General features: G+C 35.1%; 2 protein-coding genes across 4 annotated transcripts; both read left to right on the forward strand.

The window, feature by feature from the left end:
* The first annotated feature begins 499 nt into the window (after positions 1–499).
* LOC145073041 (uncharacterized) lies at positions 500–7191 on the forward strand. 3 transcript variants are annotated; one of them, XM_079019587.1, is made up of 3 exons: positions 500–1264; positions 1481–1580; positions 2002–7191. In XM_079019587.1, exon 3 carries the CDS (start codon positions 2330–2332, stop codon positions 3245–3247), a length of 918 nt encoding a protein of 305 aa, XP_078875713.1. In that variant the 5' UTR covers positions 500–1264; positions 1481–1580; positions 2002–2329; the 3' UTR covers positions 3248–7191. The 3 variants fall into 3 exon arrangements, with proteins under 3 accessions (XP_078875713.1, XP_078875712.1, XP_078875711.1); XM_079019586.1 differs by having other exon boundaries at positions 500–1580; XM_079019585.1 differs by having other exon boundaries at positions 503–1264; positions 1481–7191.
* Positions 7192–10211: 3020 nt separating this feature from the next.
* LOC145074475 (uncharacterized) lies at positions 10212–11799 on the forward strand. Its single transcript, XM_079020842.1, has 2 exons — positions 10212–11496; positions 11583–11799. The coding sequence occupies exons 1-2, from the start codon at positions 10848–10850 to the stop codon at positions 11606–11608; spliced, it is 675 nt and encodes a 224-aa protein (XP_078876968.1). The 5' UTR covers positions 10212–10847; the 3' UTR covers positions 11609–11799.
* The last annotated feature ends 6261 nt before the right edge of the window (positions 11800–18060 follow it).

Consider the following 18060-nt stretch of genomic DNA (forward strand, 5'->3'; position numbering starts at 1 on the left):
AGATGATACATGGCAAAAGAAAAAGGTCTAATAAGATGACACATGTTAAAAGGAAAATAAAATTATTTGTTTATTAGAATAGAAATTTTATATGAATAAATAAAACATAAAATATGAATTAAAAATATTTTCATATATACTCCACTAAGATAATACGTAAATGCGATATTTAAATTAATTTATGATCATTAAAAGATTCATCGACCATATATAACATGTTTCAACCTAATACTATATGCTTAATGGATTTAATTTTTTTATGAACCACAGACCGTAATGGGCTCAAATTAATCATTTGTTTTCTCCTTTTCACAGAAAAGATCAAAAGCTTACATTAGTGGTGATTGGGATGTGGCCCTAGGTATGGTGTAGTGGTTAACAACCTGTTACGAACCCATCACACACTTTATTCATCACACACAGGCTTCTCGAAGACCACACTAGCTACTCTCCCATCTTCTATTCTTTTTGTTATAAATAAGCATGAAAGTGGACTGTTTCATGTAAATCCGTTCTCATATCTCTCTCTCTCTCTCTCTCTCTCTCTCTCTCTCTCTCTCTCTCTCTCTCTCTCTCTCTCTCTCTCTCTCTCTCTCTCTCTCTCTCTCCCGAGTTAACTGGTATCGACTTATGGAATAATTAGTACGTACTTGCTGCAGAGTTCGAATACGTACTTGCTGCAGAGTTCGAATACGAGGTTAATTATGAGGTAGGTGCACAAGATGGAGAAGCAGGGTACGTGCATTACTAACTCAACATGGAAATTAAGGCCACCACTTTGATATTTTTTGACCTTATTAAAATTGGCCCTTTGATAGGCCGAAAACTGATATTCAACATCTTTTGCAATGTAAATTTGGTCTTATGAACCCTAATCATAGTTGTGAGTTTATGTTTGGTAAGAAAGGTACGTGAAGTGGTACATATGCTACTAAACACACCACGTACACACATTTTGTTCTCTTTGAAAAACTTGTGCAGAGTGCGTTTGGAGGTCATAACTAAAGCATGTGTGTGTACGTTCACTTTAAATGAAATTTTGTAGTGTCAGAACGTGCATACATTGAAAACACTTTTTGTTGTGTAAGAAGGTAAATGAAAATTTGTAACGATTGAACATATCCTCTTCCATAAGTCTTTGATCCGCCACTGAATGAGTTAGTGGTTCATGTACCCGTCTTCACCATCATGACCACCTAAACCTTAACGTTGAAGATGTTTAATTAAGTTCCAACTTAATTTGCTGCCATGAAAGAGCTATCAGGTATGGTTCTTAATTTCCTTCCAAAACCTAAAGTATTTTCGCATTTCATTCATTTCATAATATTGATCTGCCTTCCATATCTAAAGTTTCTCTACTTGAAGTCTTGAAAACCCGGAGGCGAAAAATCTTTACCCTCCATCCCTTCGAAAAGTACTATTTGTTTTACATTTTTTTTAAATTGACTTTTATATGTCATTTTTTTGTTGACTGTATCAGATTTTGAGATATCCATAGCTTGCACATAGGATCTGTGATTAATTACTTTGAAAGCAATGTGAAGGTCTCATCAAAAGAGCATCAGCCGATGGAAAAACAGGTTATTACTTTGAAAGCAATGTGAAGGTCTCATCAAATCAGTATATTGTCATTTATATTGATAGTTTTGAAGTAAAAAATTTCAAGTAAACAGTGGAATCCCAAGGTAAAGGGAAAAATATCACAGATGGGGGGTGGGGGAGAGAGAGAGAGAGTTTAAAGTGAGAAAGAAAGAAGCCGACATAATTTCAAAGCGACAAATAAATAATGCAGAGAAATTGTTAATCAATTGATAATTCCAAATATGATGAATATTTTTTTTAACCTTTTGAATACTATCTGATTCTCCACTATCTAATTTGGCTAAGACCAAATCCAAAACAAAAAAATGTGTACGTATATGTTAACGCAGATGTGGTGAGATTAATTAACAACACCTTCAACTTTTGCTTCAAGCACCTTCACTCTATGGCTTTAAACAGATCCTATACACACAAATGTGGTCGTGAAGATGGAGATAGAGAAATTGATAGTCAATGTTGACCCAGTAATTAGGAGAATAAGAGGGCACGTGGTCACCTGCCCGGTAAAAGATCCGTTGCATATTTTTCTGCTTTCAGCTGTAGTTTAGCCTATTTAAGTTACTTTGTTTTAAGCTGTTTAAGTGTGTGTAACAATTTCCAGTTTCAATCATTCAATAAAGTAAACATTCGGCTATCTTGTTCCTCTTATACCCCTGTCAATTTTACTGTTAGATTAGTCTTGCCCACCAACAAGTGGTATCAGAGCTTTAAGGTTCTGATCATTTGTATGCCCAAGATCATCAAATACGATACCATGACAGTAGCATCAACATCCAATCCACCCAAAGACAGCCCATATCCCCTTCAATGCCCGATGCTAACCTCATCAAATTACAATACATGGTCGATCAAGATGGAAGCCATTATGGATGCCCATGGGTTGTGGGATGTCATTGAGCCACCAACCGGTGTGGTTGTGGATGAGAAAAGGACCAAGCAAGCTCGAGCTTTCATTTTCCGGTCGATCCCAGAAGAGATGCTTGCACAGGCTACGAAGAAGAAGACATCCAAGGAGGTTTGGGACTCTCTAAAGTCACGGTATGTGGGTGCAGAGAGGGTCCAGAAAGCAAGGTTACAGGTACTAAAGAGTGAATTCGAAGCACTTCAAATGAAGGAGACAGAGACCATAGATGAGTATGCAGGGAAGATATCAGCCATGATCTCAAAGTTTGGAAGTGCAGGGGCAATATTGGAAGATGAAGAATTGGTGAGGAAATTGTTCGAGATTGTCCTAGAAAAGTTTATAAATCTTGTGGCATCAATTGAGCAAAGCTCCGACGTGGAATCTATACCATTCGATGGGGCAATTGGGCACTTAAATGCTTATGAAGACCTACTTCGACTCCGGAAGGCAAATTTAAGTGGTGATAATGCCTTGTTACTTGCAAAGTCGGAAGGTTCCTCAAGTCATCGCAATCCAAGCAAGACCAGGGGTCGGGGGAGAGGTGCAAGTAGTGACAGAGGTGGAAGGGGCGGTTCACGGGGTTGGGGGTCGACTTGTGGAAGAGGTGGACGATCTGGTGGTAGTTCACGTCAAGAAGCAAATAATTCCAACCGGAAGCCACGTGACAAAAGCCACATAAGATGCTTCGGGTGCCAAAAATTAGGCCATTTTGCTTCCGAATGTAAAGCCAAAAAGCAGTAGGATTAGTAGGTGTACTTGGTTGCAGATGAAGATGGACCTGCTTTGTTGTTAACTGTACACCGAGAAGAAACTACAAGTATGGTTCTTATAAATGAGGAGAAGATGTATCCGAACTAGTTAAAGGGAAAAGAAGATAACAACATGTGGTACCTAGACAATGGGGCTAGTAACCACATGACTGGTTCTAAAGAATTATTTGCAGAACTAGATGAAAACGTAACTGGACAAGTAAGATTTGGAGATGGGTCTAAGGTTCCTATCAAGGGGAAAGGCAGTCTACTATTTGATTGCAAAAATGGTGATCAGTTTGTCATCCTAGATGTGTATTATATTCCAGCTTTGCATAGCAATATAATCAGCCTGGGGCAGATGACCGAAGAGGGATATGATATAGGAATGAAGAGAGAATTCTTAAAGATGTATGATGAAACTGGCTGTTTGATCATGAAGGTACAGAGGTCAAAATATAGACTATATAAGATAAAACTCACACCTGGGAAGCCTACATGTTTGGCTATGAGTATAGTTGATGACTCATGGTTGTGGCATGCACGTATGGGCCACACGAATTTCGGAATGCTGGAAGAAATGACACAGAAGCAGATGGTGACAGGAATGCCTCTCGTATCTCATCCAGCAAAGGTGTGTGAAGGATGTATAGTAGTTAAGCAACCTAGACAAAGCTTTCCAAAGCGGCCCAATGGAGAGCTAAGGAACCGCTCCAGCTGTTACACGCTGACCTATGTGGCTCCATTTCACCTGCAACAAAGGGAAGTAATCAGTACCTCCTACTGATAGTCGACGACTACTCACGATATATATGGGTCTATTTAATTAAAACCAAAGACGAAGCCTTCACCATGTTCCAGAAATTCTAGTTACATGTTGAAAAAGAAAGCGATTTTAGGATCAAGATGTTGAGAACTGATCGGGGGGTGAGTTCAACTCCACTCAATTATTGAATTTCTGTGAAGAAGCTGGAATAAGACGACAATTGGTGACACCACATACGTCACAGCAAAATGGCGTTGTGGAACGATGCAATTGAACGATCTTAAAGATGACAAGGTCCTTGCTCAAAGCCATGACGGTACCGGATCAGTTTTGGGATGAAGTTGTGCGTCACTCGGTGTACTTGCTGAACTGAACTGGAACAAAGGCACTCAAGGAAGTGACTCCATACGAGGCTTGGAAGGGTTCAAAGCCTTCGGTTGCACACCTTAAGGTTTGTGGGTGTGTGGGTTTCGTAAAGAAATTACAGGGACTATCCAAGCTAAGTGATCGAAGTGACTATGGTTTACTTGGGGGTGGAAGAAGGAACAAAGGGGTGTCGACTGTACAATCCCAAGAATCGCCAAATTGTAATTGCAAGAAATGTCGCGTTTGAATAGTCAAAATCGTGGGCCTAGACTGAAGATACAATAGATGAGCCACTTACTACACCCTACTAGACCAATAACATTATAGCCCAACCTCAACCGGCCCAAGAACAGATGGAAGCAAATGATTCACAGCCAACACCCCTAACGTTGTTACCAAAAAAACACGCAGGAAGACTCACTCGTTGAAAGCTCGCAGTCGTCACCTGATAGCGATCCCCGATTAACACCTCCAGGCCAATACCCTGGTAACTACGAAGACCCGCACTCGGTAACCTCGTTTGATGATACCCCAGCAAAAGGGTTTCGCTCAATCAATGAGATTTACCGGAATACAGAGAGGATGGATGAGGTACAGAGGCTGTATGAGCGAAATCAAGAACTGTTGATGATCGATGATGAACCCACAACATTTGAAGAATCATCAATTGAAAGAAATTGGAGGCTAGCTATGGAAGCGGATCTAAGATCGATCGAGAAAAACAATACCTGGGTTTTGACCAAATTGACACCAAACCAAAAGGCAATTGGGTTAAAATGGGTATTCAAGTTAAAAAGAGATGCAGCAGGAAACGTGATCAAGCACAAGGCCCGACTAGTGCTAAGGGGTATGTTCAAGAAAAGGGCATCGATTTTGAAGATGCTTTTGCACCAGTGGCTCGTTTGGAAACTATAAGGCTAATCCTGTCACTAGCGACAAGAAAAAACTGGCTTGTACATCACTTAGATGTCAAGTCTGCGTTTCTATACAGTGACCTCAAGGAGGAGGTGTATGTCTCTCAGCCAATTGGGTTCTCAGTCAAAGGAAAGGAGAATATGGTCTACCGTCTCATAAAGACTTTGTACGGGATAAGACAAGCTCCAAGAGCCTAGAATATAAAGTTAGACTAGTTACTCAAAGGGCTAGGATTCACCAGATGTGCTCAAGAACAAGCAATCTATAAGGTACACAAATCCAATTTAATCCTCATCGTAGGGGTATATGTGGATGACCTTATAGTTACTGACTCAAGTGAGAATGGAATTCTAGAATTCAAGAAAAGAATGAAGCAGGTGTTTGACATGAGTGACTTGGGACTTCTATCTTATTACCTGGGAATAGAGGTATTTCAAGGAAAGGATCGAATTATGCTCACACAGCAGGGGTATGCAAAGAAAATCCTAAAGTTGGCAGGAATGGAAGAGTGCAACAGCTCACAGTACCCAATGGAAGCTAACCTAAAGCTGACCAAAAATGAACAGGGAGAACCTGTAAATGCAGCAAATTACAGGAAATTGGTGGGCAGCTTGAGATATCTAGTACATACAAGACCCAATTTGAATTTTAGTATTGGAGTTGTGAGCAGATATATGCAGAACCCAAAGCAAAGCCACTATGCATCCATAAAGCATATCCTAAGATACGTAAAAGGAACAACCGGGTATGGCCTAATGTATCATAGAGGAGGCGATGGCATGCTAGTAGGGTAATGTGATAGCAGCTACAATGATGATCGGGAGGACGGAAGAGGCGTTGCATATTTTTCTACTTTCAGTTGTAGTTTAGCCTATTTAAGTTACTTTGTTTTAAGTTGTTTAAGTGTGTTAAACAATTTCTAGTTTCAATCATTCAATAAAGTAAACATTCGGCTATCTTGTTCCTCTTATACTCCTGTCAATTTTACTGTTAGATTAGCCTTGCCCACCAACAGAAATATATTTTTGAGAGAGAGAGAGAGGCGTTGAATATTACTTACTTTCGAAAACGTATCAAGAAATGGGGGTTGATTAAGGCATTTCTTAAAGAGAGAATTAGTGACGACGATGTTGGTGGTTGTTTAGTGGCAATGGAATCAATAGTGGCGTTGGCTTTTAGGATTTAGAGAAAAGGTTATATAGAGAGACATGCGATATAGGAGAAAGGAGTAAAGAAAAAGTAGGAAAGGAGAAAAGGAAGCAGCAGCCTTTGTGGTTGGGTTCATTATTAGAAAGGTGGGCGGCTGACGACGGTGACAGTAACCAATGATCCGATTGAATCTATGCGAAGTTGGTGTTTCATAGTCTATAAATAGTGAAAGCATATTGTCTCACAAACAAGATTTGAAAACAGGGAAAGAGCCAAGCATGGAAGTACGAAATACGAGGTGGAAGCATTTAAATAAAGCATGTGTAATGATCCGGAAAAATCTACACGAATGTGAAGTTCGTGTTTCATAGTATGTAAGTAGTGAAAGCAAATTGTCTCACAAACACCAAAAAGCTTCTAACCCAGCGTTATCCGGTATTGTCTTTCATTTTTAAGGTTGAAGGTTCAAGTCTCATCGTAGACATATGTGAAATTAGGTGTTAGTTTAGGAGTATATTAGATTTTCGGTTTAAAATTTTTTTCTCACAAACACAATAGGCAAATTAATTTCTTTAAAGAATCATTATTAACAAGGAACTAAAGAACCAATCGTGAGTGTCAGAAATCATAATGATCAATGGCCAAAGGAATATATATACACTTGTACATTGGACACATATACATCAGATTATACTATAAAACCCACTCTTTACCAAAAAAAACTCATATCTTTTATTCGTTTAAAAAAATTAAGCCAAGTTTTTTATTAAAAAAAATGAATATATCGTTGTTCACGATTTTTCGTCCTCTTTCTATAGAGATCGATGTCGGTATATAAAAAACAATTTAAAAAAAATAAAAAAACTCACTTCATTTTTTTTTTCAATATCTAAGTTTATTTTTATCCACTTATACCAAAATCTTAATTTTTTGTCTGTAAATATTTCAATCTTAACATTCACAAGTAATCTGACTTACTCTTTCAACTATCTGATCATTCACAAATTAAGTGAAATTTATATATGAATCAAAATATATTTCTACGTAGTTTTATAATATTTTAATATTTTGATTACTCGTAAATTAGTTTTGTAAAATCAACAAATAGATTTATTCACATTGTGGATCTAAACTGTATATAATTTAGTTTTTAGAATTCACAATGTGAACATGTCTAACTATTATTCACAATGTGATTCTGAACAATTTCACAATGTAAATCTAAACAGATTCACAATATGAATCTGAACTGAAATTTCAAATTGTTTTTTTTAAATCAATATGAATTTATGTTTAAACAGTACCAAAAAAAATATGAATTTTGACATATTTATTAATTGTTCGATAAAAAATAGACATTAACATTTCAAAAAACAAAAACAAAATCAAGTTTTTTGAAATTTTTTTTATATTAATATGGATCTCTATTGAACTTTTATATATACTAGTTGTGAGACTCATATATTACATGAGTTAATTATATATATATATATATATATATATATATATATATATATATATATATATATATATAAAGATCAAAATATTTGAGAACTTTGAATTTATAAGAAAATAAGAAAAATAATGAATTATTATAATGGAAATGTTTTTTATGTTTTAAATTTAAACAAATAATTTAAATAAACAAAAGAAACTAATGAGTTTTAATTTTAGAAAATTTGAAATTAAATAATAAGTTTATTATTGAAATTGATATCTATTTATTATTACATTCATTGCAATTATTATATTAAAGTATTATGTGGAATTTAATAAAATAGAAAAACTCATAAAATGACATATGAAAAACAAAATTAATTTAAATTAACCACAAAATGACATTTGACAAATTGAATTAGAGTATGATAAGTAGCAAATAAACCTTAATTTATTCGAGAGAATATTATCTATACGATATCTTGAGAATGGAGGAATATATAATCCCTTATCTAGAAGACACGCTGTCTGATAAGATCAGAGTTGACGGCGGCTTTTGAAAGCTACGATTGCTGATCAGGTTCTGAAGTCATACGGAAAATAGTTATTAGACTTATCCAAGTGGGAGACTATTGGATTAGTGTCTAAGTCCATAACTATTTTGGTATGTACTTGACCCGATTATGAGCATGGTCCTTTTGGGTTGCCTTCACCATAGCAATATGTAGGATGAATTAAGGAGAGAGAGGTTTAAATATGATTTATTAATATATTATGAGAATAATATATTAAAGGAGAAATCATATTGTTTAATTAATATTAGTCAAGAATTAATTAAGAATTAATTTTGTGGCTAAAAGAGACTAATTAAATTTAGGGGACTGGACTGCAATTATTGGATAATTGAGTTATTGGGCTAAGGAATGCTAAAGGAATAAGGGGTGAACGAAATTATGAGGGAAGCCCATCATATTTTCGTCCATGGCCTTATCCAGAAGGTTCCATGGGCTGCTTAGAGTTTAAGCTGTCCATTAGGGTTTTGACTGAAACCCTAGCAGCCCACACAAGTATATAAAGGACCCCTTAGGCCCCAAAAACGTGTGGAACTAATTCTCTTGGGTTTCTAGTCGTTTTTGGGCAGCCTCCTTCTTCTCCTCTTCATCCAAGTTGTATATGGTGTTTGTGACTCCATTAGAGGTGCAGCACTTGAGGCACTAAGCTTTCTAAGGTCATTCAAGCAAGGAATTGATTTTTATTGCTATATAATAATCAAAGTTAATTCTATAAACCCTAATTCAGTTTATAATATGTTAGATCTAAGTTTATTAGTCTTGGATTCAAAGCATGTACAATAGAGAAACCTAGATCCAAGCATTAGGGTTTGTATGAGCACATAGGACTGTTCTTATGCATAAAACCCATCAGTGGTATCAGAGCTTTGATTGGTTTCAGTTGTATTTGATGCTTATATGTTTTATTTACTGAAAAAACGAATTTTTGGCCTCTGCCCGACCTGACTCGGCGAGTCAGTGGATGAACTCGGCGAGTCTGTCTGACTCGGCGAGTCCAGTCCCTGACTCGGCGAGTCCAGGGGTCAGACAGAGGGATTTTCGGGTTTTGGCTGCTGTTTTGACTTCGACTTGATGCTTAATTTCTTTTATGAAGTCAAAATCCGAATTTTATCTTAAGTAAGTGTTTATCCATGCCAAAACAATACATAATTTCAAATCTTTTAAATATTGGTTGTTTATGTGATAAATATGGATTATTTAAAGTTATTTGGTAATTATCTAATGACTAAAATAAGATTAGGTCAAATGTAGATAATTATGAAATTAATTGTTTAATTTGAATTATTTGTTATTTGATCCCTAATGTTTTGAAATGTTTCAAAACTTGCCCTCAAGTTTTGGAATTTAAAAGTTGATTATAAGTTTAATTTTGAAATGTTAAATTCTAAAACCCTAGTAATTTGAAAAGTTCGAATCACACCCTTATGGTTTTGTTAATTAATTAAAGTGTATAATTAAAAGTGATTTAATAAACCCATAAAGTTTTTGGTTTACATTTAATTAAATTAAAAGTATAATTTACTAAGTTAAACCACCTAGTATTTTAAAAGTGTAAAATACACCCTATACTATATATAACATTAAAAGTCTAGTATTATATATGTATGAGTAAACAGTCAGTCTTACCGTTAGTAGGCCTCATTCACGAAGCTGGTCTATAAGGGGTGTTTAAGGAAATTGCCTATAAAATGGCGATTGAATGGGTATCCACTCTTACCCACCGCACTCTTGACTAGTGGAGGGTCGTTAGCCGAATGGGTAGGATAGGACAGAAACCTTCCATTATAAGTATAATGAAGTACAAAGTAACTAAATGCTTTTTCAAATTCCCAAATCATAGTTACTTTAGGAAAAATGTGAAATTGTATGCTAATCCATAGAATTACACTTCGTACCCCAGTCAAACGTTAGTGGAGCGTGTGTGGTTAACCAGCACACTAATTTGGGGATGACATTGGTAGCGAAGGGTGACTCGATGTTTGTCATAGATCAATGGAGCGTGTGTGGCTAACCGGCACATTGATTAGGTGATAGTAGCATTGGGTGCACCACGTGATTCGTATGGTTATTCACACCTTGTTTGTGATCCTCGGCATCCCAGTCACAAATAGTAGGGCATAATCGAGATTAAACATGCCATTGAAAAGTTCAATGAATCTCAAAAGATCTAGGAGTTTCAATTCATTTAAAACTTAATCTTCCTTTTCGTTTTTCATGGTGGAAATTGGTAAATCGTCATTTACCTACCTTTAAATATTTTGCAACTAGATTACGGCATCCCTTTTCTAGGTTGTAGAATATTGTGTTGGATCCTAGCTTGATGTTTCATTTGGGTGTTACATCAAGAATTCTAATCAACATAACTTGAATTTTCTCCCGTTTTGTAGATGTCTGAATCTTACAATGGTCTTACCAAATCCTTTGGAACAAGCTTTCCAAATGAAGATGACGTTCCGAGATACGATCAAGGAAATGAGAGTCATGTTTCACTTCCTCCACCTCCTCCAATTGTTCTCCCTGGCCCACAAGTTCAAAGGCTTGAAAAGTTCAAGCTCACTCAAGCCCTTTTGGCAAGTAAACACGAAGATGGGAAACCTGTGTGTGCACACGTCTTACAGATGAAGTCACACATTGATAGGTTAAACATGTTGGGTGTCGAGATTTCAAGCGAGTTGGCTGCTGACTGGGTTCTTCAGTCACTTCCTGAATCATATAGTGAGTTCGTTAGAGAGTACTATATGATGGATCACGACGTGACCCTCATTAATCTCACCTATTTGCTTATAGCTGCTGAATCAGCAATGATTTGGCGTGCTGGTCAAGCAAACTTGTCTGGTGAATCAAACTCCCAAACTTCAATGGACACTGGCAACATTGGAAGCCCAGAAAGAACTGAGTCTGTGATTGTCCGATGTGTTGTGCCAAAGGAGTCCATTTGCTTTTATTGCCAAGAGAAAGGGCATTGGAGACGAAGCTGCCCTAACTACCTGAGAGATCTAAGAGATGGGAGAGTCAAAAAGTATGGCTCTGCTTCAGGTAAAATCCATTATCTAACTCTTTTGAGTTCCTATTCTAGATTCTTAATACATGATGTGATAAGATTACATTTTGATGTTTTGTAGGATCGAAGAAAAGAGAGGAAGCTTGAGGGAAGAAGTGAGCTGAATCTAATCATGAAGAAATGGATTTTGATCGCATTACTTGAAGAATGGATTCTTGAGCTACTACTTGGAGTTAGAATAGAATGTTAAGAAATATGTAATAACATAGTTTTTCAATTGAATTACATTGTAAGGACAAAAAAATTTCCGCAATAAAATGAATTTTGATTTTATCTTATTTATTTATCCTTGCAATGGCATGTATGAAAAATTGATGTTTGAATGTTTAAATTATTAGCAATAATGGATTTGATTCTTAATTATGTTATTTGTGAAAATGTCAAAAGTTTACCAAATAGGGAGAGTTTCTCATCGCCCAAGTTTCAATTGGACAGAAACTTGGAATCATGCAATGTGTATTGTATGATGAATGAAAAACTTTCACATTTGGGAAACTTAGACTAATTCTTTGACAAAGTGTCAATTGAAGGACTAGGAGATCAAGTACACTAGGTTGTGCGTTGATCAAGTCCACCACAATAGTGACAAAGATATTCGTCATGATTTACTAAAGTTTAGTAAATATGATTATACTTATAAGATTAAGTGTAATTCTGAGTTGATTGAAAGAGTTTTAATGAATAGTAGAACGAATAAAGAAGAATCAAGTAGGCAGAAAGATAAAAAGTTTCTCCATTCTAAGAAGAAGGGAGAGTACCTTTTATTGTGTTTTATGATGAAGTCTTAATGATTAAGAACCATATCTCAATTAATCCTCTAAGTGAGTCTTAGTGCATTTGAATGTCTAAGAAGAGGAACCGAGAATCGTAGAAATGGTTAAATCAAGAAGTCAATCATACTTCGTTCCAATATCAAGTCTTAGAGTCATACTCCAAGATTGTAACATTGAGTGACAAGTCTTAAGTAGGTTTATAACACTCATCAAATGTGGAATTTGGAAAAGTTTTCTTATTCTTGCACATTAGAAACTGGTAAGTTGTGATGTCTTGGATAAGACAAAGACCAACTAGGACCAATTTGTGAAGTGTTTTGTCTTGATAAGAACTACACTAACTCTTGAATATTTGCTTTGTCAAGAAATGTTTCTTGACAAGAGAATCTTATATGTCAAGGAGTCAGTGGGAGTCTTAATGGTCTTGAAAGGTTTCAAGAACAAATCAAGAATAAACCTTATAGATCATCACTAGCACACGACTTGAGGTTTACAACCTATCGTGCTGACATTATTTTGTTTCTGTGCCATTCCAATTGAGTTAATTGCGTATGTGAGTTCTATGAGTTCTCAATTGAATGCATACTAGAGCCTTAGTCGATGGAAAGTACATTGATATGTAAGGACAAGTTACTAAACCACTTGGAAGACATGGTGGGCACTCGTGTTACCATAAGGCAAAAAATCAAGATTAAGAAAGTTCAGTCCATATGAGTTTGGATTTGTCGCAAACCTTAGTTTTGGCAAATTCACATGGATAGGAACTCATACGCCATAAAATCTAAGTGTCATAAGATTCCCTCCTTCATGAAAATGACTGTGAGGAAATACTTTCACTAAGAGAGATTTTAAGAAGATAGCGATTGTGAAAATTGTATTCTCAAATTCGATTATGGTTACGGCATCCCTTTCCATAGTTCGAATTGTGAGATTTGGCAATTAGTTTCAACATTTGGAACTTAGTAACATAAGTTCTGAATTGTTTAAACACACATATGAGCTATCTAAGGCAAAGGTGTATAAGTTTAAGAAGCTTAGATAAAGGCTTATCGAAACATTTGGTATTAGAGATATGAATTTCAGAAATTCAATAGGCATTGTTTTCTGAAAGTTCATTTGTTTTCTGAATACATGTCAAAGCTAGTGGGAGCATAATTGTTATGCTTATAATCATCATGATAGTGGGAGCATAAGTGTTATGCTTGTATGATTATTATGGCAAGTGTTGCAAGTTAGCAATATTAATTATAGAAAAACAAAGATTCAATTTGCAAAGTTGCATGGGTTGAAAAGTTGTTTTGGTATAATTAAGGGAGAGAATATTATACTTCGTTTCAAAATCTAAAGCTTAGATTGAGAAATTTTAATATTTTCAGTCAAAGGATACATTGTGTGTTCTTAAAATTCGATTATGATTACGGCATCCCTCTTCATAGTTCGAATTGTGAGAACATGACACATAAAATATTATGGCAAAAGATTGGTAAAGTATCATATCTTTATGTAAGACATTATGCATCGTGTCCCATACACTTCGGGTATAGGATCGATTGCAAATGTTATAATATTTTACCATTCTAAAATTTTCTAAATGTCTAGCGCATTAAGAGGGAAAAATGACTAGAATTGGTTTTGACTAAAATAATTAAACAACTATCAAAGGATGATCCAAAGTTCGTTGAGGATTGGTCGCTTGTGAGTAGTTGGAAGTATGGTATTGGATGGACCATATCGACATTATCTTGAATAGATAAGATTCTATTAAGAATGAGTTGTCATATGGAAAATGTGGAAATGTTTCCATATTGGGAGTTGGATATTGAAATTCTATGCCTAGATTAGAAACTTTTATGCAAGAAGGATGTCAAAGGAATGTACTTTAAATGTGAGACTTCGCGTCTATGGAATTGTCTTGCAACAATTTCTGAGAGAGTACTTTGTAATTTCATTAGCCAAGTCTTGGTGACTTTTGTGCTATGACCTTACGAAAGGATCGTTGCGTAAAATGTTAGAATCTAGCATATTCTAATAGTAGCAAAGAACCTTGTGTTGTTACACTAATGATAAGGATTGGGAATTGTGAAATGAGCATCATTGAAAAGGTTTTTCAATTGATCTATTTCACAAAGTAAGGGCCATAGGAAACATAGTGTGCATGCTTTATGCATGGGATAGCTATTGTTGTAATTTGAGTAATAAGTTGATTTTTCTGAAACAGTAAACGATAATAATGAGTAATCAATATGGTGGTTAAATAGAAGTGTTTTATTTACTCTCACAAGTTTGAGGCCATATAGGATTAAGTATTCTTGTTATGTTTCAATTTGCATGTTTTGACTTCCATAATAACTAGGTTATTCAAACATCCACAGTCGGTCATACGTTGGGAGTAGGTATGAATAAAGACTGTCATGAATCTGTCTGTAGATTGTCTGAAGTGTTTAGACATGGCACAAGGTTGCTGCAGAGTTCGTGACTGCTTTGATAAGATTAGAGTATTGGATTAAACCCACGCTCACTTGGATCACTTCATGGATTTATCACGAGTGATTAGTGAGACGATAATATTGTATATTCTTGAAACCGAGATGTGTGAGTTGTTATTTGTTGGTCGGTTGCACATTGATAATAAGTAAACGCACCAGTAACTTGGTGTTATAAAACTTGTTGTTGTGTGTGATTCGATCAGTAAATTCAATCGAGCATTTGAGTCGAAGTTTATCCATTCCTTTTATCCAAAGTGGGATAAAATCGATATCTGTGGGCCTCTCGATGATTTAGTGATGACACGTAAGCGCTTGGCCAAGCCGGGACTAAATTGATGTGTTCAATTGTAGTCTGTTGTCAGTCGTCATAAATCGGAAGTTGGGAAACAGTATAGAGAGAATGATTGAAATTCATGTCTTTTGTCTATACGATATCTTGAGAATGGAGGAATATATAATCCCTTATCTAGAGGACACGCTATCTGATAAGATCAGAGTTGACAGCGGCTTTTGAAAGCTACGATTGCTGATCAGGTTCTGAAGTCATACGGAAAATAGTTATTAGACTTATCCAAGTGGGAGATTGTTGGATTAGTGTCTAAGTCCATAACTATTTTGGTATGTACTTGACCCGATTATGAGCATGGTCCTTTTGGGTTGCCTTCACCATAGCAATATGTAGGATGAATTAAGGAGAGAGAGGTTTAAATATGATTTATTAATATATTATGAGAATAATATATTAAAGGAGAAATCATATTGTTTAATTAATATTAGTCAAGAATTAATTAAGAATTAATTTTGTGGCTAAAAGAGATTAATTAAATTTAGGGGACTGGACTACAATTATTGGATAATTGAGTTATTGGGCTAAGGAATGCTAAAGGAATAAGGGGTGAACGAAATTATGATGGAAGCTCATCATATTTTCATCCATGGCCTTATCCAGAAGGTTCCATGGGCTGCTTAGAGTTTAAGCTGTCCATTAGGGTTTTGACTGAAACCCTAGCAGCCTACACAAGTATATAAAGGACCCCTTAGGCCCCAAAAACGTGTGGAACTAATTATCTAGGGTTTCTAGTCGTTTTTGGGCAGCCTCCTTCTTCTCCTCTTCATCCAAGTTGTATATGGTGTTTGTGACTCCATTAGAGGTGCAGCACTTGAGGCACTAAGCTTTCTAAGGCCATTCAAGCAAGGAATTGATTGTTATTGCTATATAACAATCAAAGGTAATTCTATAAACCCTAATTCAGTTTATAATATGTTAGATCTAAGTTTATTAGTCTTGGATTCAAAGCATGTACAATAGAGAAACCTAGATCCAAGCATTAGGGTTTGTATGAGCACATAGGACTGTTCTTATGCATAAAACCCATCACATTTACCATCATAACCCACCTCAAAACACACCACTATTGTAAATCCTTCAAGATTATGGCTGAATTTTGCGACTTTGATCCCAAAATATCGTCAAAGATCTCAAACAATGACCAAGATGACAAAAGAAAACTTTTGGGGACCAAAATTGAAAACAATTAGCTATCTTAAGGACCAAAAATGTAAATTACTATAAATTTTGATTTTTATTACCTCTTTGGCTCCAGGAATTTCAAATATGGATTTAGGGGACCAAAATTGAAAACAATCAGCTATCTTAAGGACCAAAAATGTAAATTACTATAAATTTTGATTTTTATTACCTCTTTGGCTCCAGGAATTTCAAAGATGGATTTAGGGGTGTCGCCTGATACATACATGGCATATGTTGAATCATAGATTATGATGGATCATACATGGCATGTACTCCATATTTGCAAATTTATCAACATCTTTCTGGAATTGTCTGGTTTAACCCATAATCACACTTGAACCTACATAATCCTACAAAGGGAAATGAATAAACATTTGAATGACAAGTTAACTCTTCATCTTAAGAGTGAATTACAAAAATAGTCCCTTTGTTTTTTGTTTTTACCGTGTTTGTCCATAGTTACAATATTTTTTCAATTTGGTCCTTATTCCAAGGTTTCATATCGATATTGGTCTCTGGAATCTTGATATGAAGACTTTAAATAAGGACTAAAAACGATACGAAACATTGAATTAAGGACCAAAACTGATAAACGCTTCAATTTTGGACTAAACACGATATTAATTATAAAACACATAGACTATTCTTTTAGTTTAATCTTGATGATTGCATAATATTGAATTGGTTACTAGGTATGATGGATCTTGAATTGCCATCGTCACATTTAAACCATAAAAGATCGGCCATGAAAATAAAAGGAAATGGTTAATTCTAAGTAATATTATTTTTTCTGGTAATGAACTAATAAAGAAGAAAATGATAAAATGTTTAAAAAACAGAACTAATGATGTAAACCAAGTACAAACCTAAAGGCGAGAAATGTCGGATTTAGCCCCACCAGATACAAATACGTCATCTTCCTTTATGACAGGGTTAACATAAAAAGTTGAAGCAAGTCGAGCTTTTAGTTCATGATCATATAAATGACATAAAAGTTAATCAATTATTCTTTTAAGATACTAAGGTCAAATTTGTCACTGGTATATGACTGGAGTTTTTACATAAATTGTTATGATGTATACTTTACTTCTTTAGAATCATAACTACAATAAAAAAAATACTATTACTTATGTGTATCTTTTCACATTTTTTCAGCTCCATGTCCACTGTAACCGTCAACAATTGATAAACCAAGTGCTCTTTGCCAACCAGAAAAATGAAAATATTTGTCGTTATGATCACATTTTGAAATATTTGTGCATTAGGGTATTTCAAATTATGAGCAGATTTCCTTCTACCAATCTATAATTAAGCACATGAAAATTCTTCGAATCTCATCTCCAGATGCAATGTAACAACTGATTAAAACAACAAAGTTTAACATCCACATTTGAAACTGTTGAATTCCTATATCATTATTATTATATTATAAGTATTAAAAAATTTAACTTTAATATATAACTAAGTCAAGAATTCAATTACCAAATATTTGGTTGCTTTTTTCTTGCTCATGAGTTGGTGTTCTTGGAAAGGATACAAAAGAATTGAAGGATAATAGATAGGAAAACATAAAACGCATGAATGCAGGTAGAAAAACCTAGATAGGAAAACAAAACCAAATGTGGTCATTATTATTATATTATAAGTATTAAAAAATTTAACTTTAATATATAACTAAGTCAAGAATTCAATTACCAAATATTTGGTTGCTTTTTCTTGCTCATGAGTTGGTGTTCTTGGAAAGGATAC

This window comes from Lactuca serriola, chromosome 9 (genome assembly GCF_051521515.1).
Source record: "Lactuca serriola cultivar US96UC23 chromosome 9, Lser_US96UC23_V15, whole genome shotgun sequence".
Classification (NCBI taxonomy): Eukaryota; Viridiplantae; Streptophyta; class Magnoliopsida; order Asterales; family Asteraceae; genus Lactuca; species Lactuca serriola.

Bases quoted from the DNA above. Each gene is read 5' to 3' on its own strand.
- LOC145073041 (XM_079019586.1), top strand. From the start codon at position 2,330: ATGCCCAAGATCATCAAATACGATACCATGACAGTAGCATCAACATCC.
- LOC145074475 (XM_079020842.1), top strand. From the start codon at position 10,848: ATGTCTGAATCTTACAATGGTCTTACCAAATCCTTTGGAACAAGCTTT. The intron at 11,497-11,582 runs GTAAAATCCATT...GATGTTTTGTAG, and splicing joins AAAGTATGGCTCTGCTTCAG to GATCGAAGAAAAGAGAGGAA.